General features: G+C 42.7%; 1 protein-coding gene across 1 annotated transcript in view; it reads left to right on the forward strand.

Moving 5' to 3' along the window:
* The window catches only part of LOC119972288 (DENN domain-containing protein 3-like), a 160,360-nt gene extending 152,769 nt beyond the window's left edge, over positions 1-7,591 (forward strand). Inside the window, 3 exon segments of the mRNA XM_038808751.1 lie at positions 132-247; positions 4,603-4,740; positions 6,862-7,591. Coding sequence (XP_038664679.1) covers positions 132-247; positions 4,603-4,740; positions 6,862-7,056 — 449 coding nt within the window. The 3' untranslated portion in view covers positions 7,057-7,591.
* Positions 7,592-24,578: the final 16,987 nt, after the last annotated feature.

The following is a 24,578-nucleotide window of genomic DNA, read 5'->3' on the forward strand; positions in this document are numbered from 1 at the left end:
GAAGCAACAATGTTAACCACTGCGCTATTGGAAGCCCCACATATACTACACAAACAAAATTATCCTAATCAACCCTCTCAGCTATCTCACCAAAAATGTTAATCAAGTTAAATGTTTGTCTGTTGCATTAGGTGTAGGAGATGCACTGCTGGAAGTGAAAAAAAATGGACAACTATTACGAAAGGTGACACTGGAAAATCCAAAAGGAAGCCATGCCTATTTTAGCTGTTTCCTTATTTTCCCTGAGGTAAGTTAAAACTGTGAAACAATATACTTCTAATTAGCTTCTTCTGGTTGAGTATTGTTATTTATTTTAGTTTTCATAAAATGAAACCCCAGTTCTACTGATCTAGATATAAAATAATTAATTCTCCTTTTAGAAATGATTCCATAATGTGAAGAAAACTTTTGCTTCTGTATGGTAAACAGAATCTTCTTGAGTAAAACGTAATCAAGGATTTCATCTCCATTTGTAGACATATTGAACGCATTATTTTTCAGTTGAGTAACTTGCAAGTTCAGTGTGTGTATTGTTGGGAAATGAAATGTTTCATACTTCCGTTCAGGTGTGTCCCGATGATTTTCATTATTGGGATGGTGATGGTTCTTATTTCTTTTGGAGACTAATGTTAAGGATTGCAGAAAAATGTACATGTGTCTATTGCGTAATTGACCATCTTACTTCATTCCTCTATCATTTACAAATGGATTTGTAACCAGAGACGTTTTCCTTTCTGCAACTCCATACTTTGAACCTTTTTCTAGCTCTGCACTTCGTTTTCAGTGTGTAAGTAAAAGAACACGAAAAGATTATACCAACTGGCTCTGTTGTGCTCCGTTTTCTATCCTTTAACCAGCTTCCTATCAACAATGCCACTTATCTTTAATACTTTATTCTCATCGAAAGCTTCTGATACAAAATCAAATATGTTTTCAAATTTTGTGGCCACAGCATCCACTTTTTAAAAAAAAATGCATCTTTATTTTCCTGCCAAAAGTTAAATCCAAGGACTGAAGGCAACATGTTTTCCCCTTCATTCTTTCACGGGATGTGGATGTTTCTGGCAAGGCTAACGCTTGTTGCTTATTCCTAATTGCCCTTGAACTGAACGGCTTGCTCGGTATTGCAGAGTGCACTTAAGGACCAAACTTATTACAGTGGATTTGGAGTCACATGTAGACCACACAGAGGTCTTGCAGGTGAATATTAGTGCACGTATTTACAAATGGGGCCTTGGCGTCATGGCTGTGTCAAGAGAGTGGGAAAAAAATCTCTGAATAAGCCTAAAATATTGTCGGGCTTGCAGGGGATGGCTGCGCAGGCAGGGGCAGGGAACTGAAGTGCCAGATCCATGGATTCTGGGTGTCTCTCTTGGGATCCAGGTGGCCTGGCTCAGACCGTCATTGCTGCAGTATCTATTTTAATTGCAGTCCTCTGGTGCTACTTACAGGCTCCTGTCTGCTCACAACGCTGAGTGCTTCCTGTATCCTTTGAATGCTCAGAGAGCCTCTGGTCACCCAGGCCATCCCTCTGGACACCCTCATACACCAGCTGTTTCATTAAGAGGATGGGTGCAGCCAAGCTTAATCAGGGGTCAGCCAAGCATTGACACTCCTCTGAAGCGCTTCCCCACTGCATTGATATCCTGGAAACAAGGTATCAACAGAGCTCACCCCAAACAACAGACACCTGCACCATGGCCTTTGGCGCCCTCCCTGGTACTCTGCCCCTCTCAGGGCAGAGTCCTCGCCAGTGATCCCCACTCGATAGGATCACGAGCTGTCTCCTCCTGGTGCAGCTGGCAGCACTGACTGTTTCTGCCATCACCTCCCAGATGCTGTTCAGGAGGGCAGGCTTGAGTCTGTGGCCCATCCTGAAGGATGTCCTTGCTCTGTTCACTGGCTTGGAGCTGGGGTCCACCTTGGACTCCTGAACCTGGGACGCAGGTCTTTTCTATGCCATCTTTGTGTTTGCAGTGAGTCTGAAATGGAGCGCTTCAGTTCTGTAAGGCTCTTAGTGCTAATTCCGGCCCCAGAGATTTCAACACCCGCTGAACCAGAATTGCTCTGACCTCAGGTGACCTCCTCAGGCCGTCCCAACGGCGTGCGCATGCTGTTTTTGAGGGGGTGGAGCATCGAAAACAGCTCCGCCCCCGATTCCAGAGTAAAAACGAATTCTCTGGCCAATTGCCAAATGTGATTTCGGCGACGGCAATCAGAGAAACCCGCGCTTAGTCTCCCAAACAGAATTCCGGCCAAGATAAAGAAGACAGATTTTCTTCCCTGAATTTAACTGGTTGTTTTTTGTAACAATAGTTGATGGTTACTATGCTTATCATTGCTGAGACTAGTTTCATATTGCAGATTTATTAATTGAATTCAAATTCCACAGTTGCCATTGTGGCATTTGAATCAATGTTCCTGGAGTATCAGCCTGCGGCCCTGGATTACTATAACATTACCTATACAACCATCTCCCCACAACTGATTCAAACATCTATCTGAACCACATCAACTAATTATCATACCCCTCTCTTCTGTCAAAACAATCCATATGCCACGAGCATCCTGGAGAACAAAGTAAAATACCAGAGATGCTCCCTTTCATTTGAAGACTATTGTCATTGCCAATTTCTTAAACCCCTAACTTTTGCTCCTCTATGTTAGCAAACCACAGTCCTTCTCCAAAGTCCATAAATGTTTTGCTGCCTCTCAGATTTGTACCCATATTTCCTGAATGAATCATCTTGGTATATTTCATTACATTACAGATCGTATACAAATGCAAGTTGTGATTGGGGAAATTCAAACGGAGTTTAACGATCAGCTTTCCAACCTGCATTTCCAGTCTGAAATGGCCCGAACCCAAGTAACAACTGAGATCCTTGGTGACTTTGACCATGTGCCGTATCCTCCTTGACCTCTGCAGTCTTTAATGTGGTTGACAACACTATCCTCCTCCTAGGCCTTTCTCTATTGTCCAGCTCTCTAAAATTGACCTCACTTGGCTCCACCTTAGCAATTTGATCATAGCTGCAGCACCTCCAGCAATGGCCTCCACACCATCATTTAAGTCCCTTAAAGATCAATTCTCAGCTTGTTCCACTTCTTTATCTGCATTCTGTCCCTTGGTGACATTATCCATACGAATATAGTTAGCATTTCCATAATAATACTTAGCCATAAATCATCTGTCTTAACCCGCCTGATTCCTATTGTTGGCAAACTGGCTGTTTTCGATGAATTGTAATTTTCTCCAGCTACACTTTGGAAAGAACCCATTGTTCATTCCCTATCAGAAGCTTAATACGCTTGCTCCCAATTCCACCCTCATCTTTCCACCTTGATGAAAGTTCACAGATCTGAAATATTAACTCTATTTTCTTTCTCCATAGCTGCTGCCAGACCTGCTGAGTGCTTCCACCATTTTCTGTTTCCATTTCAGATTTCCAGCATCCCCAGAATTTAGGTTTTGTGTTTGGAGTACATATTCTAGTGGAATAAAATATGCAGTGTTCAATTAAAATTGAAGAAAAGAAATGGATAAAATGGTCAATGTTGTAAAAAAAGCCTTGCAGATAGTAACAGTTTAGATATGTAAATGTGGCAATGTTGTAATCATTTGATTGAAGAAAATGGGCACGTGTTTGCAGCAGCCAGATTTTGGGAAATGTGCAACATTCTATTGGCTAATTAGCTCGTTGGAAATGGTGGGCGAGATTCTCCCAAAACGGGAGAAATCGTAAAGCTGGCGTAAAACCCGAGCGCGCCCCTTCCCGACCGGGGACCGATTCTGGTCCCCGGTCGGGGCTAGCAGACCGACGCCGTAGGCTCCGGCAAGACGGGCTTAACGAAAATCGTTAAGCCCGCTTGCCGGAGTTAGCGCCGGCTGACGCGTCATATGACGTCAGCTGCGCATGCGCAGTTTGGAAGACTCCAACCCGCGCATGCGCGGGTGACGTCATCGCGTTTTTGGGCGAAACCCGCGCATGCGCGGGCCGGGTTGCCCCTCAGCCGCCCCGCGAATGGATACTGCGGGGCGGCGGAAGGACAAGTAGTGCGCGGGCATCAGGCCCGGTGCCCGCGATCGGTGCCCACCGATCGCGGGCCCATGGCACCCTTGGCACGGCCGTGGTACTGCCGTGCCAATCGGTGCCATGGTTATTAATAGCGAGTTAGTCACGCCGTTTTTACGAACGGCAAGACCAGGTGTGTTTGCCGTTCGTAAAAACGGCGTAAAGGGCTGGGACTTCGGCCCATCTAACAGCTGAGAATCGCTGCCGGCCGTAAAAAAACGGCGGCAGCGATTCGGGTCGGGACTTTGGGGGGGGGGGGGGGGGGGGGGGGGGGGAGAATAGCGGGAGGGCGGCAAAAATGTCGGGAAGGCCCTCCCGCTATTCTCCCACCCGTCGTGGGGGTCGGAGAATTTCGCCCGGTGTTTCTGTAGGTATACAAATGTAGCCCATTTTTTGGATTACTGGGCTAGTAGTAGAAGCTGTTGTCTTGACCTTGTCTTTTATTAGACTGATATTTTTAAGTTCCACTAGCCAGTACTGACTATCCTAAGTATTTTAATATTTTCTTTATATATCCTCTCATTAGAAAAATCAACTGGTGGCAACATGCGGTGACAAAGGAGAAGTTTGTATTTGGGATATGAAGGATCTATCAAAGCCCTTGCAAAAGGTTCAGCTTCAGGACTGCCGAAGTATCAGTTGCATGATACTTGTGAAAAATCAGGTAATACGGTAACTTCAGCTTCAAGTTTGTTTAATGTGTTGGAAATGTATGGTGCACAGCAGTATTATTTCTCAGTGACACAGTGAGACCAAGATATTTCGGCTCACTTCCCTCGATACTACCTCGGTGACTCATAACCAGAGCCACTGTTGTCAGCCATAAATACCCCATCTTCTTTCCTTGGTTGTAACAAACTAGAACAGACATGCGGTGGCCGGCCAGGGCTTCCTCGGATACTTGGATACTTGACCACCACTAGTAAGAGCTAGCCTACTAATAGTCCACTGTTGTGTCTAAATCCTGATACTTACGACCAGCTTACTTACTCAAATGTTTACCTAGTTGTCTTTAATAATGAGGAGAACAAACCACAAACACGAGTTCAAATTCAACAATATTTAACATAATTAACCTGTAAATTACCCACAAAATATACAAGAGGTACCCAAGATCAGTGTGTACTACCCGCGAATTAGGCTATGGATTCAATCACTGCATTCTTCTGGTCCGTCTTCACGAAGGTGGTCTCACTGGCAGACTCTTCCTTCCTTCCTTCCTTCCTTCTTCCTTTCTCTGGTCTGGTCTTCTCTGGTCTCGTCAAGGTCACCTCCCACGTTGAGTCTTCGCTGCTGAAGTGCCTTGGGTGCCTGTTTTGATCCCTTTCCCTTTGTGCCCTTTTTGACATTTCCTGTGTCTTTCTGCCACTTCCTGTGTCTTTCTGCCAATGATGCTGATGCACAATCAATGGACACGAAACGTAGATAAAGTCCGAACGATAGGCTTTAATACACAAGAAGTGTACCCGGCAGCAGACGTACAGAAGAATGGCAGACTGTCGGGTGTACCCGAACAGGCGCCAGAATGTGGCGACTAGGGACTTTTCACAGTAACTTCATTGCAGTGTTAATGTAAGCCTACTTGTGAAACTAAAGATTATTATTATAAGAGCAGGTCAGAGGCTGGGAATTCTGCGGCGAGTAACTCAGCTCTTCACTCCACCTACAAGTCAAAAGGCAGGATGGTGTTGGAATACTCTGTAATTGCATGGATGAGTGCAGCTCCAACAACACTCTGAGCTCAACCTCAGCCAGGACAAAACAATTCGCTTGATCAGCACTCCCTCTGCCGAAACATTCACAGCCTCCGCCAATGATTTATCATGACAGCAGGGTTTACCATATACAAGATGTCGTATAGCAAAGCTCCTTCAACATCACCTTCCAAACACGCAACGTCTACCATCTAGAAGGTTGAGGGCAGTGGATGCGTGGAAATGCCACCACGTATTAGTTCCCCTCTAAGTCATCATTCTGACTTGGAACTTTATTGCAGTTCCTTTAGTGTTGCTGCATAAAAATTCTGGAGCTCTTTTCCTAACAGCACAGCAGGTGTATCTAATGGACGTTGGCACTTCAGGAAGAAGGCTCACCAGCACCTTCCCGAGGGAATTTATGGGTGGACAACAAATTCTGACCATTGATGTCCACATCCCAAGAAAAGAAACATTACTTCTAGCCCCTGAACACTCTCTGAGCATTGTCCCTCTATCGTGTGTACGAAAGTTGACATACTGGCTCCATTTGCCAGTTTGTCTTGTACCAGCTGACAGGCGTCTTCCAACATTAAATTGGGCCTTGCGGGAGTCAACTATCACTGGGATACCATGTGTTCACCCTGGTCCATTAATGTTTTGTTCCATTGTTTGGAGGGAAATATGTTTAACCGTATTAGATTCCATGGACTTGTGTTGAAGTAGATTACTTTTTTCCGGTGTCAAGTAGAAAGGTAGTTGTAGGATGAGGTATTGCAAAATACTGCTTATTATGGTGACATCAACAAATTAATTCAAATATTGAACGGTGTAAAATTACAATTAAAAAAATTAATTCATGGAATGTGGGCACTGGGGGGAAAGGCCGGCATTTGTTACCCATCCTTTACTGCCCTTGAATTGAGTGACTTACTAGGCCATTTCGGAGTCAGCCACATTCTTTAACAGAATACACTGTTTAAATATTGCTACTGACTTTCTGTTGCAACAGCTGTATACTTAATATGTTGGTTATATTCAAAGGAATGCAGGTGGCTAATTCCAATGTATATTTTTTAAATTCCTTTTAGCTCTGGATTGGAGGCAAAGGATCAGACAAAGTCCGAGGGAAAATCTATGTGGTAGACATATTCAAGTACTGTGTGGAAAAGGAACTGGTGGCTCATGTAGACATGGTTCGAGCATTGTGTTGTACTGAAGACAGATATGTTCTCAGTGGTGCTGGCAGGGAAGATGGGAAAATAGCCATCTGGAAAGTAGAATAATTTATTTTCTTTGCATACATTTTACCCCAGTCATGCTACAGCGTTTAACTTTGTTCATCTAAGAGGTACATAGGTTACATACAATGTCCTGTACTTTGGTGCAGCTGTTAAATATTGGTCCGTAACCTCTTGGCTCCCCAGGGTTGGATTTGGAGGGTACCCCAAAGATGCGCTGGGGAATACCTCTTGGAAGTTCCCACAGAGAGATTTACCGAGCAATTATCCAAAAGAGCTAACTTCCTCCTGGACAATTGCACTGGGCTGGAAACCATTTGACAAAGCCATTTAAATCTCCAACTTCAGATGGATCAGCCAGTTTAACCTCATAGTTAGCCTGAAAGAGTTAGAAGGAAAAAAACACTTCAGAGTAACTATTTTAAACACCCAGACCAAGCTCTGCAAGAACACCCTCCCCACAAACACACACACACACACACACACAACCAAGTACCTCACCCTTCTGGCAGCACGGTGGCGCAGTGGTTAGCATTGCTGCCTCATGCCGCCTAGGTTTGATCCCGGCTCTGGGTCACTGTCCGTGTGGAGTTTGCACATTCTCCCCATGTTTGCGTGGGTTTCGCCCCCACAACCCAAAGATGCACAGGGTAGATGGATTGGCCATGCTAAATTGCCCCTTAATTGGAAAAAATGATTGGGTACACTGAATTTTTTTTAAAGTACCTCGCCCCTTACGGTATTCCTTGACACACTTGGGCCCACGCCTGCACACCCACTCACACCTAATTCCTCCCCCCTCACTCCCAACCCGACATCCCACTCACTCACATATCGTAGAAACTTATCTTCTCCCTTTCAGAGGGATCTTTTGAACTCACCTGCTTTATGATAGCTTGAGCAGTAAAAACAGGGCGGGGTGGGGGATGGTGGCCTCCTTCGCTACGCTCCTTTTGCACTTCACTGCTGGAGTCCACCACTGAATGTTTTTGTTTGATAAACATTGGCCAAACCTATCTGTACAAGAATTACTTATTGCTTCTAACAGTAACGCCTACTTGTTCTGCTTCATTTAAAAATACAGAGAGTAACAAAACATTTGAAAGGAACTTTGCACTTTGATTTCATGCAATTGATACTGTTGAAGTTAAATAGTGCAGATAAACACAGATTCAAACTTTTGCTCTCGTGGAATAACCTATATACCCTTGAAATGTTTTTTGTTTCTGTTGTGCAATTAATGATAACTTATTTGCTACTTTCTCACATGATCTATTCCTCAAATTACACATGTCCATACTTAGCTTTGCACATATCAGATTAACCAAAGCTATACCACATTGCCATGTATGACAGCAACATCAAGAGAAGCAGCGTTATCTGTTCCTCTCTGCACAGATGCTGCCTGATCAACTTTGAGTATCACCAGCATTTTCTGTATTTATTTCGGATTTTCGATATCTGTGGTATTTTGCTTGTAACATTTCTGCATTCTGTTTGTAGTTTATTATTGAATCGCATTATTTTTTCTGTATTTAAAGTTGCTAAATTGCAAAATACTATGATAGGGCGATTGCATTGGGGTCACCCTTCAACTATATTTTAAAATAAAGTGGGGAATAACCAAAGGAAAGATTTAAAATGAAGTTGATTCAACATAAGAATAAAGAAGAAAACTTGGCCATGGTTAATGAATGGAATATGATCTATATATTTTGATTGAGCTAATATATGTATTTTGTTTTAAAGTTTATGCTCTGTTAAATTTAATTTAGGGAACTGGATGTATGGTCTGTCTGTTCAATCACTGTGGATAGGAAATATCAGACCCCCAATACTTTTTGCAAGTAATATGGAAGCTTTAAAATCAATGTCTAACAGCTTGTAAAATTTGGAATCTTGACCTTTGCGGGTGGCTAAAGCTCGTGATTTTACATCACTGTCGATAGCATATGTTTAAATAGCCTTCATCTATTTATAGAGTTATGTGAATTTTGAAGTGCTTTATCAGATATTAATTTATCATAGAATTTACAGTGCAGAAAGAGACCAATCGGCCCATTGAGTCTACACCGGCACCCGAAAGAGCACCCTAGCTAAGCCCACATTTTCACCCTATCCCCATAACCCAGCAACCCCACCTAACTTTTGGACACTACGAGGCAATTTAGTGTGACCAATCCACCTAACCCGAAACATCTTTGGACTGTGGGAGGAAACTGGAGCACCCAGAGGAAACGCACGCAGACACTGGGAGAACATGCAGACTCCGCACAAACAGTGATCCAAGCTGGGAATCGCACCCGGGTCCCTGGTGCTGTGAAGCAACAGTGCTAACCACTGTGCTACCATGCCACCCATGTTTTAAATAATCTGTAAGATAAGGAAATAATGCAGTTCACTGCCTTATGTCCATTATGTAAGTTTACCGGATATAGGATGTTAATTACAGAGCAATATTAAATTATTGGGCCGAATTTTCTGAGGAGTGGCGATCACTATCAGGCTTCCACTCCGCTGCCATTTTCAGACATGGCTCTTGAGCTCCACAATTCTGGCCTGGACATCCGAACTGAGCCTCTTCAGAAATGCAGAGCCTGTTCTTGGAGCTCATCTTCGTAGGGCAGCTAAGCCACACCCCCTATTTACAGCACTAGCTGCTGTATATCAACACAATGAAAATCCTTGGGATATTCAAACATCTTTTCACTGTGTTAACGACTGTGAAAGTGAGGTAAGTGAGTAGAGTGGCAGGGTTGTGGGGGGGGGGATAGAGTTTAGAAGGTGGGTGGGATCATTAGCCGGGATTTAGACTAGGTTTTTCTTCCCTGTCTTAACATCCCCTGAGTAGCTAACCAGGTAATTGAGTCAGAATGCACCAAAGTCTCTGACTCTTAACACCGAGCTGGAGACTTGATTGAGATTCCAGATGCAGAGGAGTTGCCATTGGAAGTTGAAATTTCCTGGGAATTCCTATGGAGTCCTGGTCTTGGGACTTCCAAGGGGTCTCCCAGTGCATTTTCTGTGTACATCTGATTTCTGTCTATCTGGAGAGTGCAAGATCTGGGCCATTAAGTTTCCATCACAAAAGTAAGAACGGCTTATCTACCTCAGCCTTTCTTAGAAGAAACTGCTCTGAGGTATGCAGTGAATGAGCAGCACAGTATGTTGTAGCAAAATTGATTACGAGTATTTTTTATAACTGGCAATCACAATATGTGTATTACAATGACCATTGTTTTAATTTTCCAATAATTTAGTTCATAAAAATAAATGCAATGATAGGATTAGTCGATGCATGAAGGAAACTATCCATACAACAGATTGTCCATTGAGTAATTGTTCCTTTTTCTTTGATGTGATTACTGAAAATTAACTCTTACTAATTACTGATTATCATTTTAGATAGTTAAGCCATGGAATGGATTTTTTAAAATTTAAATTTTACAAATGGCCTTTTAAAGCAAGCAGTATTTCCTGGGTGTGATCAAACCCAAAAGAAGACTATGTTCAGTGGAGTGTATAAAATATGTTTTGCTTTCGGAGAAGTTATATTGAAATTGTTACTGTATGTATGCAAAATCTAATCTTTGTACACTTTTGTCTTTGAAAAATTGACATCCATAATGCAGCGCAAAAAGCGATATTATTCATTTACTTTTATACAGTTGTTATTTTTCAAATGTTGCATAATATCAATAAATGCTATTTTTTTAATGTTCAAAATTCCATCTTTTTTAATACCTTCCCTTCAGAAGAGAATGCTTGAATATGTATTTCTCATGTAATAGCAATGGCATTTTTGTAGAAGTGGGATGGATATGGGGAAGAGCGAGATGTTCCCATTTAATGCTGGAGGGCAGGAAAGCAGGTGAGGGGAGTTGCCATTTCGCTGGTGGGGAAGGTTGGGGGCTGGTTATTTTTATTCGTGTGGATGTTTGTGTGACATTATGGGAAATGTTCAGAATACAAAGGGTTAATGTCATGTCATAATTACCTACTAGATGGAACTAGATGCAGAACTGTATAAAGCACTGACTCAGACTTCTGGGAGAAGGCTGGAGAGCAGAGGAGCAATGAGAGAGATCAGAGCATAGTTATCGATAGTGTAGAGATTAGTGTTAGTAGTGTGTAGATTACTAGATTATTGTTTATTATAGGAGTAATTGGTTGAGCTTTAATAAGTAGTGCAAATAGAAGTTAGCTTTGTTAATGAACTTAGCTTCTGTGGTCTTTGTGAACACTACAACATCCACCCTGATAACAGAATCACAAACAACACCACATGGTACCAGGAGTGCGTTCCTAAAAGTATACAGTGAGTTTAAAAATTAGTTTAGCTCCTTGGAAAAAAAACAATCAAGCCTCTACACAGATCTCGGAGACAGTACCAAGCTACCGATTGTAAGATGGAAGGTCTGAAAAAGCCAGAACGCTTCAGGACGAACAATAAACTTAAGTTTAAACTGGAAAAATTTCAAACAGCAATTTGAAGTTTTTTTAAATCTGCCTCCGCATTAGAATCGGCTCCTGAGCATCCGAAAATCACGCTCCTTCTCAATTTGGCTGGACTGCAGGCATTAGAATTATTTATTTCTTTTGAATTCACAGACAGTGGGGATCAGAAAAAATATGAACGGGTCATGGACAAATTTGATGTTCATTGCAAAGCATAGGTGAATGAAACGTACGAGCGCTACATGTTCAGGAAAATGCTTCAGTTTAAAGGAGAATCGATAGATTTGTTTATAACTGATTTAAGACTGAGAGCATAGTCCTGTAATTTTTCGTCCGTTACAGCTGCGATGTTGCAGGATCAAATAGTGTTGGTATATATGATGAGCGATGATGAGAAAGATTGCTAAGAAGACTGAATTTGCCGTTAGAAGCCATAAATCGTTGCAAGGCCAGTGAGCAATCCACAAATGAATATGCAGAGTTCAGAGCTAAAGAAAAAATCTCAAACTCTGGAAACGTGGCCAACGCCATTAACTCTGGCGCCGTTCCAGAGGACAGTGCTCCACTGATGGTGGCCATTTTGAAAGTGACATCACCAGCACGATGCTGTGCACACGCTGTGGCCATGCCCACTATAAGAAAAATTGTCCTGCAAAAGGAAAAAATGCTTGCAATGCAACAAGTTCAATCATTTGCCTCACAATGCCGATTTAATCCAGCGTTACCAGCAAACTACTCTTAAAAAATTGTTCCATACATATAAAAAGATAAGAGTATTCAAAATGAAGGACATGAAGAAAAAATTTTAACTTCATAAAATGATTCCTCTTAAGTTTACTCTGCAGGATAACTTCATGGTAGATGCGATAACCAGAGTTAATGCACTGGACACTGATGATAGAACAATATTTAAACTCTCTGATTTAATTAAAGATTGGACTGTAACACTGTGAGCGGCATGGTAGGCACAGTGGGTAGCACTGTTGCTTCACAGTGCCAGGGTCCCAGGTTCGATTCCCGGCTTGGGTCACTGTCTGTGCGGAGTCTGCACGTTCTCCCTGTGTCTGCGTGGGTTTCCTCCGGGTGCTCCGGTTTCCTCCCACAAGTCCCGAAAGACATGCTTGATAGGTGAATTGGACATTCTGAATCCCCCCTTTGTACCCGAACAGACGCTGGAATGTGGCGACTAGGGGATTTTCACAGTAACTTCATTGCAGTGTTAATGTAAGCCTACTTTTGACAATAAAGATTATCATAAGATTATTCTAATATTAATGGGTCTGATGATCCATTCAAGCTGGATCCGGATGCACATGCAAATCTAATCACAGAAACAGATCTAAAGCAAGTGAACACGATTCCAAGAATTAAAAAATTAAAACTGGTAGGTTGATAGACTACAACGGGAACGCAATAGTGATGAAAGATTCCTGCTGCCTCATGGTACAGAATAGTGACATCTGTATGCCATTGGACTTTGAAAATGTGGATGATACGAAGTCATCACTAATTGGGGTAGATGCATGCATTAAATTAAATTTGGTACAAAGCCAGAGATTTAAATGGCTAACTCAATGATAGAATTGAGGACATATTGAGCAACTTCAAGCATGTCTTTCGTGGAATGGGCACTTTATCAGTCACGAACAGCATTAAATTCAAAAATGATGCTAAGCCAGTGATACATGCACCCAGAAGAGTGCCAGTGCCTTTAAGAGACAGTCTCAAGGATGAGTTAGATAGAATGCAACAATGCATATCAAATCAAAGGTAACTGAGCCGACAGACTGGATCAGCTCTATGGTGTGTGTGCGTAAACCAAATGGGGACTTAAGAGTATGTATCAATCCAAAAGATTTAAATAATAACATAAGAAGAGAACACTATCCCATACCTAAAGAGAAGAGATAACAGCAGTAATGGTGCATGCCAAGTATTTCACGAAATTGGACGCTGCCGAGGGATTCTGGCAACTACGTCTGGATCGTAGAAGCAGAATATTATGTACCTTTAACACACCCTTCGGCCGATATTGTTTTAACTGATTACCTTTCGGCATAATATCAGCTTCCGAGATCTTCCACAATGCGGTGGAGATCAGCTTCCGAGATCTTCCACCGCGCAGGTGGAGACTATCATTGATGGAATACCAGGTGTTCGTGTGTATGTAGATGATGCTATACTATGGTCCAACACTCCAGAAGAACATTATGAAAGGCTTCTGAAATTCCTAGCAAGAGTTAATTCCTATGGTTTAAAGCTGAACAGAGAAAAGTGCCAAGTTGGCATCCTGAAACTAAAATTTCTTGGAGATGTTATATCAAAGGAAGGTGTGCAACCAGATCAAGCTAAGATTCATGCCACTGGTCAATGCCGATACTGACGGATAAGAAGGCAATTCTACGGGCGCTGGGTGTAGTAACTTTTTTGGGAAAGTTTATTGCCAATCTGTCCAGCAGAACAACAACTTTAAGAAATCTGCTTTAAAAAGGTTACATTTCTGTGGACACCTCAGCCACGAAGGAAACAAAAATGTCAACGGATGCCAGCCAAAATGGCATTGGTGCAGTTTTGTTACAGAAAGCAGAAAATAAGCTCAAGGAAACCCAGGCGCGTATGCATCTCGTACTATGACTCAGACGGAGCAGAGATATGCACAGATAGAAAAATAATGCCTCGGCCTGTTAACAGGCATTAGTAAACTTCACTGTTATGTGTATTGCCTACCACATTTGGTTGTGGAAACAGATCATTGAACTCTGGTCAACATAACAAAGAAAGATCTCAATGACATGTCGCCAAGACTTCAGCGTATGATGATGAAACTATGAAGATTTGACTTCACGTTAGTCTATACCCCGGGCAAAGAACTAGCTGTAGCAGATGCATTATCAAGTGTTACAAGCTACAATGATAAGAAAGCATCGGAAGTAGTACTCAATGTGGAAGCACATGCCACATTTGTCGCAGACATGTTGCCTGTGTCTGATACAAAGCTAAGTTTAATATGGGATGAAACTGAAAAAGTCACATTACTTCAACAGATGATCAAAAACCTAAGAGAAGGATGGCCTAAAGGCAGTTGTAACAGTTTTTAAAGTAACAAGGATGACCTGACTTCTGGGAGACACAATTGACCCTCCTGCCTACGAAGAAGTATTCTGGAAAAGATGAAGGGCATCAACGGATAGAGAAGTGTCGATGACATGCCAGGCTGTTGGTATATTGGCTCGGCACCAATAGAAATGTTGACAACTATATGCAAGAGCGTAGTGTCTGTCAAACACATCAGCCATCCCAGTGTAAAGAAACCTTTGTAATAATTGAGATCGGTGTCATAAACCCATGGTCAAAGGTTGGATGGACCAGTTCTATTTCAAAGGGAATGATTATTAAATAATCATTGATTATTATTCCAATTATCCTGATGTCATAACGTTGTCAAATTCGACTGCTCACTCAGTTATAAGAGCAGCAAAGTCTGCATTTGCTCGACATGGAATACCATTAAAAGTCATGACAAGTAATGGACCCTGTTTCAGCAGTTGGGAATGGTTGTCATTTGCAGAAGGATACAACTTCCAACAGGTGACCTCCAGTCCATTATAGCCCCAATCCAATAGGAAAGCCGAGAAAGTAGTCAGAATAGTAAAACAACTGTTCAAAAAGGCATTTGATGATAAAAAGGATTTTTCCCTAGCGCTGTTAAGCTACAGAGCTACTCATTTATCGTCAGGATTGTCACCTGCCCAAATGCTCATGGGAAGGAAGATTCGTACAACATTGCCTGCCATAACAATTCCAAACATGGATGAGCAGTTAATACATCAAAAGGTAAAGCAACAGAAATGCAAGCAAAAAGCATACTATGACAGGCATGCAAAACTATTACCGCCACTGAAAGAAGGAGATATCAGGATACAAAATCCAGATGGTGGTTGGTCAGACATTGCAAAGGTGTTAAATAAGGCTGCACCACGATTGTATGTGGTACAAACTATGGTTGGACTGATGTTTCGTGGATATCGACGAGCATTGTTAAAAGTAAAGAATTTGCTGCAGTTTCCAGAGCCAACTATAACAAATCCAGACACCGTGTTTTGTAACATTGACTTACCAACAGCGTTGTTATCGAATACACATCCGGAACAGATGAGAAAATTCCAATGACACGTCAAGTGATATGAGAATGTAAAAAAAGGACAAGAAAATCACCTAAACTTGTAAAACACTAAGGACTGCAACTCTGTAATTGCAATTATTATATGTAATATAACACTAAGCATGAACTGTATGAACGCATTCTCAACAACGCATGTAAAAAAAAATGTCAGAAACAATTTCAAACATTTCTCTCAAAGAAAGGGGGTGTGTCATTCCGGGAAATGTTCAGAAAACAAAGGGTTAATGTCATATCATTAACCACTAGATGGCGCTAGGTGCAGAACTATAAAACATTGACTCAGACTTCTGGGAGAAGGCTAAAGAGGGGAGCCGAGGAGCAGCGAGAGGAATCAGTACAGTTTTTATAGAGTGTAGATTACTAGATTATTGTTTGCTCTCGGAGTAAGTGGTTGAGTTTTAATAAATGGTGTAAATAAAAGTTAGCTTTGTTAATGAACTTTGCTTCTGTGGTCTTTGTGAACACTACAACATCCATCCTGATAACAATCACAAAGAACACCACAGTTTGTTCTGCTGATATTTTCATGTATATATGTAAAAGGCCTTGAAAAAATATTGAAAGAAAATCACATTGTGGTCAGACAGAGCAGGCATGGTATTGTGAAAGGGAGATCAAGCTTAATTAATTTGTTAAGAATATTTTTCAGAAAAAACTAGTCAGGTGGATAAAGGGGAGCCTGCAGATGTGTACTTGGAGATGCCATATCAAAGGTTACTACACAAAGTAAGAACTGCAGGGGGTTAAAAATTATCATGGATAGAGGACTGGTTAGCTAACAGAAAGCGGAGAGAAGGGATAAATGGGTCTTTTTATGGGTTGGCAAAGATAGAACATAGAACATAGAACAGTACAGCACAGAACAGGCCCTTCGGCCCTCAATGTTGTGCCGAGCCATGATCACCCTACTCAAACCCACGTATCCACCCTATACCCTTAACCCAACAACCCCTCCCCCCTTAACCTTACTTTTATTAGGACACTACGGGCAATTTAGCATGGCCAATCCACCTAACCCGCACATCTTTGGACTGTGGGAGGAAACCGGAGCACCCGGAGGAAACCCACGCACACACGGGGAGGACGCGCAGACTCCACACAGACAGTGACCCAGTCGGGAATCGAACCTGGGACCCTGGAGCTGTGAAGCATTTATGCTAACCACCATGCTACCCTGCTGCCCCAGTAGGTAGGAAAGTACGTTGTCAAGAGGAGGTAAAGAGTCTACAAAGGAATATAGACAGGTTAAGTGGGTAGACAGATGGAGTATAATGAGGGAAAATGTGAACATGTCCTCTTTTGGGTAAGATTTCTGAAGTTGGTGGAAAAGATTGATCTGGGTGTCCTGGTACATAAATCACAAAACATTAATATGCAGATACAGCAAGTGACTCAGAAGGCAAATAAAATGTTTGTGCTTATTGTAAAGGGGAATAAAATATAAAAGCAGGGAAGTTATACTGCAGCTGTATAGGACTTTACTGAGACCACATCTGGAGTAATGTGTACAGTTTTACATAGAGAGAGATGGCAGCAGACGTTACATAGAACATACAGTACAGAGGAGGCCATTCAGCCCATCGAGTCTGCACCGACCCACTTAAGCCCTCACTTCCACCCTATCCCCATAACCCAATAACCCCTCCTAACCTTTATGGTCACTAAGAGCAATTTATCATGGCCAATCCAACTAACCGCATGTCTTTGGACTGTGGGAGGAAACCGGAGCACCCGGAGGAAACCCACGCAGATACGGGGAGAACGTGCAGACTCTGCACAGACAGTGACCCAGCGGGGAATCGAACCTGGGACCCTGGCGCTGTGAAGCCACAGTGCTATCCACTTGTTCTACCGTGCTGGACTCCTTATTTGAAAAAGGATGTAATTGCAGAGCATTATTTGAAATACTTTAGAGAAGGTTCACTTGATTCATTCTGGGATGAAAGACTAATGAAAAAAAGGTGAACAGACTTTTTCTTTACCCATTGAGTTCTGAGGATGAGAGGTGTATCTTATTGAAACTTATTGCATCCTCAGCCAATACTGGGAGGATGTTTCCTCTTGTTGGGAAGATTAGAACTGAGGGAACAGTGTAAAAATAAGAGGTCTCCTGTTTTTCAGCAGAGCTGAGGAGAATTTATTTTTCTCCGAGGAATTCTGGTTGCATTGAATTTATTCAAGGCTGAGTTAGATTTTTGATTAACAAGGGAGTCGGAGGTTATCGGAGGGCAGACAGGAAAGTGGATTTGAGACCACAATCAGATCAGCCATGTATTATTGAATGGTGAAGCAGGCTTGAAGGGCTCAATGGATTGGATTGGATTGGATTTGTTTATTGTCATGTGTACTGAAGTACAGTGAAAAGTAGTTTACTGCGTGCAGCCCTGACAAATCATTCCGTGCATGAATAGAAAATACGTAATAGAGCAAACATAAATACACAATATCAAGACATAGACACAGGTCTCCTAATGCTCCCAAGAACAATGTTCCTCCATGTAATTTTCTTCCCTCCTATCATCATTGGATTTTACTAATCACCTTAAATAGGTGTCCTCTTGTTCTCAACAAAGTGAAGCACCTCAGTTTGTTTTATTAAGTAAAAGATGCTATATATGTACAAATTGCTGGTCAAGGTTTAATTTTTTAAAAATCTTTATTTTTGTCTCAAGTAGGCTTACATTGACACTGCAAAAATCCCCTAGTTGCCACGTGCCGCCGCCTGTTCAGAAGGGAGCTCCAGGCTTTGACAAAGGAGCATCTGGACTTGAAACGTTAGCTCTTTTCTCTCCCTACAGATGCTGCCAAACCTGAGATTTTCCAGCATTTCATCTTTGGATTCAGAATGTCATATTCACCTAACAGCATGTCTTTCGGGACTTGTGGGAGGAAACCGGAGCACCTGGAAGAAATCCACACAGACACGGCGAGAATGTGCAGACTCCACACAGACAGTGACCCAAGTCGGGAATCAAACCTGGGACCTTGACGCTGTGAAGCAACAGTTCTAACCACTGTGTGACCGTGCCACCATTCTATGAAAAAATATTTCCTGATTTCACCCTTTTTAAAAAATAATTTTTATTGAGATTTTCACAAAATATCAAAAACAGAAAATATCAACAAGAAAACCGTATTAACAACAACAAAAGAGAGAAAAAAAACCCAAAACCAACCCCCCCCCCCAGTAACTACAAAAAGAAGAAATAGATTAGCATCCGGCATATTCAACAACCCCCCCCCCCCCCCCCCCCCCGGGTTGCTGCTGCTGCCGGCCTATTTTCCTTCCGTACTGCCAGAAAGTCAAGGAAAGGCTGCCACCGCCTAAAAAACCCCTGCACTGATCCCCTCAGGGCGAATTTCACCCTCTTCAATTTAATGAACCCCGCCATATCATTGATCCAGTCCTCCACGCTTGGGGGCCTCGCATCCTTCCACTGAAGCAAAATCCTCCGCCGGGCTACTAGGGACGCAAAGGCCAGAACACCGGCCCCTTTCGCCTCCTGCACTCCCGGCTCCACTGCTACCCCAAATATCGCGAGCCCCCAGCCTGGCTCGACCCTGGATCCTACCACCCTCGACACTGTGTTCGCTACCCCCTTCCAAAATACCCGCAGCGGTGGGCATGCCCAGAACATATGTGGGCATGCGAAGAACCTGCTCATCCTCGTACCTGATTTCACCCTTATGTGTTTGAGTTCTGATGATAAGATTCCATCCACTTCTTTTAAAATCCTGAACCAGAGGAACTAGTTTTGCTAGCAACCTATTGAATCCTATTATTTTGAATACCTTGATTAAATTGCCTCTCGGCATTCTAAACTCAAGGAAATATATGCCAAGCTTATGCATCCTATCCACTGTTTAACTCCCAGTATTGTTCTGGTGTATCTGTCAATCAGGAATGCTAAGTGGATGATCCATCCCGGTCTCCTCCAGAGGTTCCCAGTATCACAGATGCCAGACTTCAACCAACTCATTTCACTCCGCGTGAGGTCAAGAAACCACTAAAGGGCTTTATTAAACCTGATGGGTTTTTAAGGACAACTCATCAGTTGTATGGTCACTATTTCTGAGACTTGTATTAAAAACCCTGATTTATTAATTGTTTGGTTATAAAAACCTCAAGCTGCCATGATAGGAATTGAACTTGTGCCCTAGAGCCTCTGGATTACTAGTCTATGAACAATGCCACTATGTTACATTCCTTTAGACAGGCTTTTCCATTATGGGAGATATTGCAGCTTAACTCAATTCTCTCCACTTGATGTCTGTAGAGCTCATATTAAATCAAGAACTTTAATGCTCCATTATTTATTGTAGCAACTTGGCCCGAAATGAGATGCATTTCTTTGCTTTGCCACCGGAGGGAGACATTGTTGCATTGAGGTTTTCTAACAAATCTGATCATTTGATGTTGTCAGAACCCCCTCACGTACTTTATCGTATTTTTCCTGGTTAATGTAGCTTTCTCCACAATGCACTTACAACTTTTTATAATGCATGCTGGAGAGTAGTGATAAAAGGAATATTCTCTGATTGAAGGGATGCAATAAATAGTATTTCCCCAAAGAGCTGTAAAGGGGGCTCAGCTTTTTATGTAATTATTGAGATGAGAGAATAATGTTTTACATCCAATTTACCGACAAGTCTCAGCAAATTCTATAGACCAGAGCCAGAGATTACAAAGGGGCTAAGTGAGTTGTTACAACCAAGGTTTCAATTTGAAAAGTGAGGTCACTTTGAATCTGAGAATAGCAAATCGGGACATAGGAACTGGAGTAGGCCATTCGGCCCCTCGAGCTTGCTTCACCATTCAATGAGATAATGGTTGATCTGTGGCCTAACTCCAGAAACCTGCCTTTGGCCCATATCCCTTAATAACTTTGCTTAACAAAAAATTATCTCAAGATTTATAATTAACAACTGATTTAGCATCAATTGCCAAAGACTACAGTGCAGAAGGAGGCCATTCGGACCATTGAGTCTGCACTGGCCCTTGGAGAGAGCACCCTACTTAGGCCCATGCCTCCACCCTATCGCCATAACCTAGTAACCCCACCTAACCTTTTGGACACTTAAGGGGCAATTTAGCATAGCCAATCCGCCTAACCTGCACATCTTTGGTCTGTGGGATGAAACCAGAGCACCCAGAGGAAACCCACGCACACACCGGGAGAACGTGCAGACTCCACACAGTCATCCGAGGCCGGAATTGAACCCGGGAACCTGGAGCTGTGATGCAGCAGTGCTAACCACTGTACCACTGTGCTGTCCCATTTGTGGGAGAGAGTTCCAAACCTCTACCACTCTTTGTGTGTAGAAGTGCTTACCAACATCTCTCTTCAATGGTCTGCCTCTAATTTTTAGACTATGTCCCCTAGTTCTCAGAATCTCCAACTAATGGAAACAGTTTATCTTCATCTACCGTGACTTTTCAAGTTAATATCTTGAAGACTTCGATCAGATCACCCCTTAACTGAATAAATTCTAGACAAAGCAGGCCTAATTTGTATAATCTCCCCTTCTAACTTAATCCCTGAAGACCCCCCGAAGCCCTGGTATAATTCTTGTAAACCTACGTTGCACTCCCTGCAAGACCAAAATATAATTCCTAAGGTGTGGTGCCCAGATCTGCTCACAGTGCTCCAAGTGGGGTCTAACCAGGATTTTGTAAAGCTGCAGCATAACTTCTGCGTCCTTGTACTCCAGTCCTCTGTATATAAAGGCCAGCATTCTTAAGCCTTCTAGACTACTTTTTGCACTTGTTAGAGTCATTTTAAAAATCTATGCACCTGAACCCCAAAGTCTTTTTGGATATCCAATGAATTTAGTTTCATACCATCTGGAAAGTACCCTGATCTATCCTTTTTGTGTCCAAAATAGTTAACCTTGCACTTGCTTACATCAAAATCCATCTGCTAGTATTGCCCATTCACCGAGACTATCAATATCACTTTGTAATTTTATGCTGTCATCTACACTGTCTACAATGCCAACCAACTTTGTGTCATCAACAAATTTGGATATATGACTTTCTATGCCATTGTACAAGTCGTTAATGAATAATGTGAACAATTGAGGCCCTAACACAGATCCCTGTCGGACACCACCAGTCACATCCTGCCAATTTGGTTACCTATCCATTATCTCTATTTGCTATCACCTGCCACTCAACCAATTTCCCAGCCATGTCAGTAATTTGCCTTCAATTCTGTGGGCTTCTGCTTAGTTAACAGTCTCTTATGTGGGACTTTATCAAATGCCTTCTGGAAGTCCATATAAATGACATCCATAGACATTCCCCTGGTCACTACTTTAGTCACCTCTTGAAAAAAATTCAATGATTCACTGACAGTTTGTGAGGTGTTCAGTTACCCTATGCTTGATTATAGAATCCAACAATTTCCCCTCCACAGATGTTAGGCTAACTAGTCTGCAATTCCCTGGTTTTCCTCTTTCACCCTTCCTAAAAAGCGGAGCGACATGATCAATTTTCCAATCCGGAGGGATGACTCCTGAATCTAGGGAACTCTGAAAGATTATAGTTAGGGCATTTACAATGTTCTCCCCTACTTCCTTTAACAGTCTCAGATGGAAACCTTCAGGCGCTGGGGATTTGTCACTTTTTACTTCCATTAGTTTCCTCATTATCAATGTTTTGCTTGCAGTAATTTTATTTAGTCCTTGACTCAGATCCACTATTAATGTCCTCAGGACCTCCGGCAAATAATCCTTCCTTCTGCTGTAAATACTGAGGCAAAGTAATGATTCAACATGTCTGCCATTTCCCCATAGTCACTGGCAATATCCCCACTTTCAATCTTTAATGGGCAGATTATAACCAGCAAGAGCGCGATCCAGATTGCGGTTTACTGCGAGATTCTATTGAATCTCGTGAGATGTTTTGGGCATTGTGAATCACGCTTGGCCTCACGTGAGATTCAACAACCTCATCCCGACACGTCGGGCATGACAAGGATGCTGAATCGTGTCCAAGGTGCTTTGTGGCCCTTTGCTGGTCTTTGTATCTTTCCCGTTTGGTCGGATCTGTGCTATTCATTTTTGTAAGCCTTTTCTCTTGGTCTCATGCTGTCCTTTATCTCTTTCATTGACCATGGCTGCTTTTTTTGTGAAGTGGAGCTTTTCTTTCTCGGGGATAAACTGGTTCTGCATTGCGCAAATGTTTCTTTAAACATCTTCCACTGTTCTTCAGTTGGTTTAACCAGAAGCAGATATTGCCAGTTTACTGTGGACAATTTATGTCTCATCTCGGTCTCACCGAAATCTAAAATTCTAGTAGCTGATTTGTGCTTTTCATTTTCAAACATTACATTAATGTTAAATTGGCAATGCCACATCACTTTGCAATATAAAGTTGCCTCGTGTGTTAGAATTGCTTTTCTGGGCTTTGGATTAAGTTTTTTTTTAAAATAAGGAATCACTGGCAACAGTAACATTCATTCCAGGGATGTGGGTGTCGCTGGCTAAGACATCATTTATTAGCCATCCCTTATTGCCCTTGAGAAGGTGGTGGAGAGCCACCACCACATTATAATCTCTGCCACATTATATGTTTTTTCTTTTGGTTTAATATTATCCTTCCGTTCACTTGGTTAATTTATCCCGTTCCTAGAATCCTTCTTCCTCACTGGGATATATTTTTGTTTTTTTTTAGAAAATATTTTATTGAAGCATTTGTAATTTTTACAGTTTAACACTTTAACATTCCTTAAACAACCGCGCGGGCCGACACATGCAAAAAAACTAAAAACAACATCCCCTACTACCCCTGCCCTATTTCCTAATTACCCGTGTACTAAGTTCCCTGTCCTTGTCTTACACTATCATGCCGCCCATTCCACCCCCTCCCCCACTACTGCTGACGTTCAATTTTCCTTGAAGAAGTCGATGATTGGCTGCCACCTCCAAGTGAACCCCGGAATTGATCCTCTCAAGGTGAACTTAATCTTTTCCAGCCTGAGAAACCCGGCCATATCACTAATCCACACTCCTGACTTTGGAGGTTCCGAGTCCCTCCATCCCAGTAAAATCCGTCTCCGAGCCACCAGGGAGGAGAAGGCCAGAACATCGTCTCCCTCCCCCCCCCTTGGCCCCCAGATCTTCCGATACTCCAAATATTGCCAATTCTGGACTTGGAGTCCCCCTCTCTTCCAGGACCTCTGACATAACGTCTGCAAATCCCTGCCAGAATCCTCTCAACTTTGGACATGCCCAGAACATATGCACATGATTCGCTGGACTTCCCCACAGCGTCCGCACCTATCCTCCACTTCCTCAAAAAACCTGCTCATCCGAGCTACCGTCATGTGGGCCCTATGAACCACCTTGAACTGGACCTGGCTAAGTCTGGCACAAGACGAGGATGAATTAACTCTCATCAAAGCCATTTCCCATAGCTCGATTTCCAGCTCCCCTCCCAAGTCTTCCTCCCACTTCCTCTTAACTTCCCCGATAGGGACTCTTTCCCACTCCATTAACTCCTTATATATCTCCGAGACCCACCCCTCCCAAACCCCCATTTTTGACATCACCTTATCCTGTAGTCCCCTCAGAGGGCGGCGAGGAAAGCTTGCAGCCTGTCTCCATACAAAGTCCTGTACCTGCAGGTACCAAAACCCGTTCCCACCCGGCAACTCAAACTCCTCTAATGCCTCCAAGCTCGGGAAACCTTCCTGAATGAAGAGATCCCCAAATCTCTCAATCCCTCCCTGCCCTCAGTCCACCTCTAAAGCCCCCATCCAGCCGCCCGGAACAAACGGTGATTGTCACTGATCGGTGACCACACTGATGCCCGCTCCAATCTCATGTGCTGTCTCCATTGTCCCCACACCCTCAGGGCTGCCACTACACTGTGCTTGTGGAGTACCGAGCCGGCGGGAACGGCAGGGGCGCCGTCAATAAA

The sequence above is a fragment of the Scyliorhinus canicula genome, chromosome 10 (assembly GCF_902713615.1).
Source record: "Scyliorhinus canicula chromosome 10, sScyCan1.1, whole genome shotgun sequence".
In the NCBI taxonomy this organism is placed as follows: domain Eukaryota; kingdom Metazoa; phylum Chordata; class Chondrichthyes; order Carcharhiniformes; family Scyliorhinidae; genus Scyliorhinus; species Scyliorhinus canicula.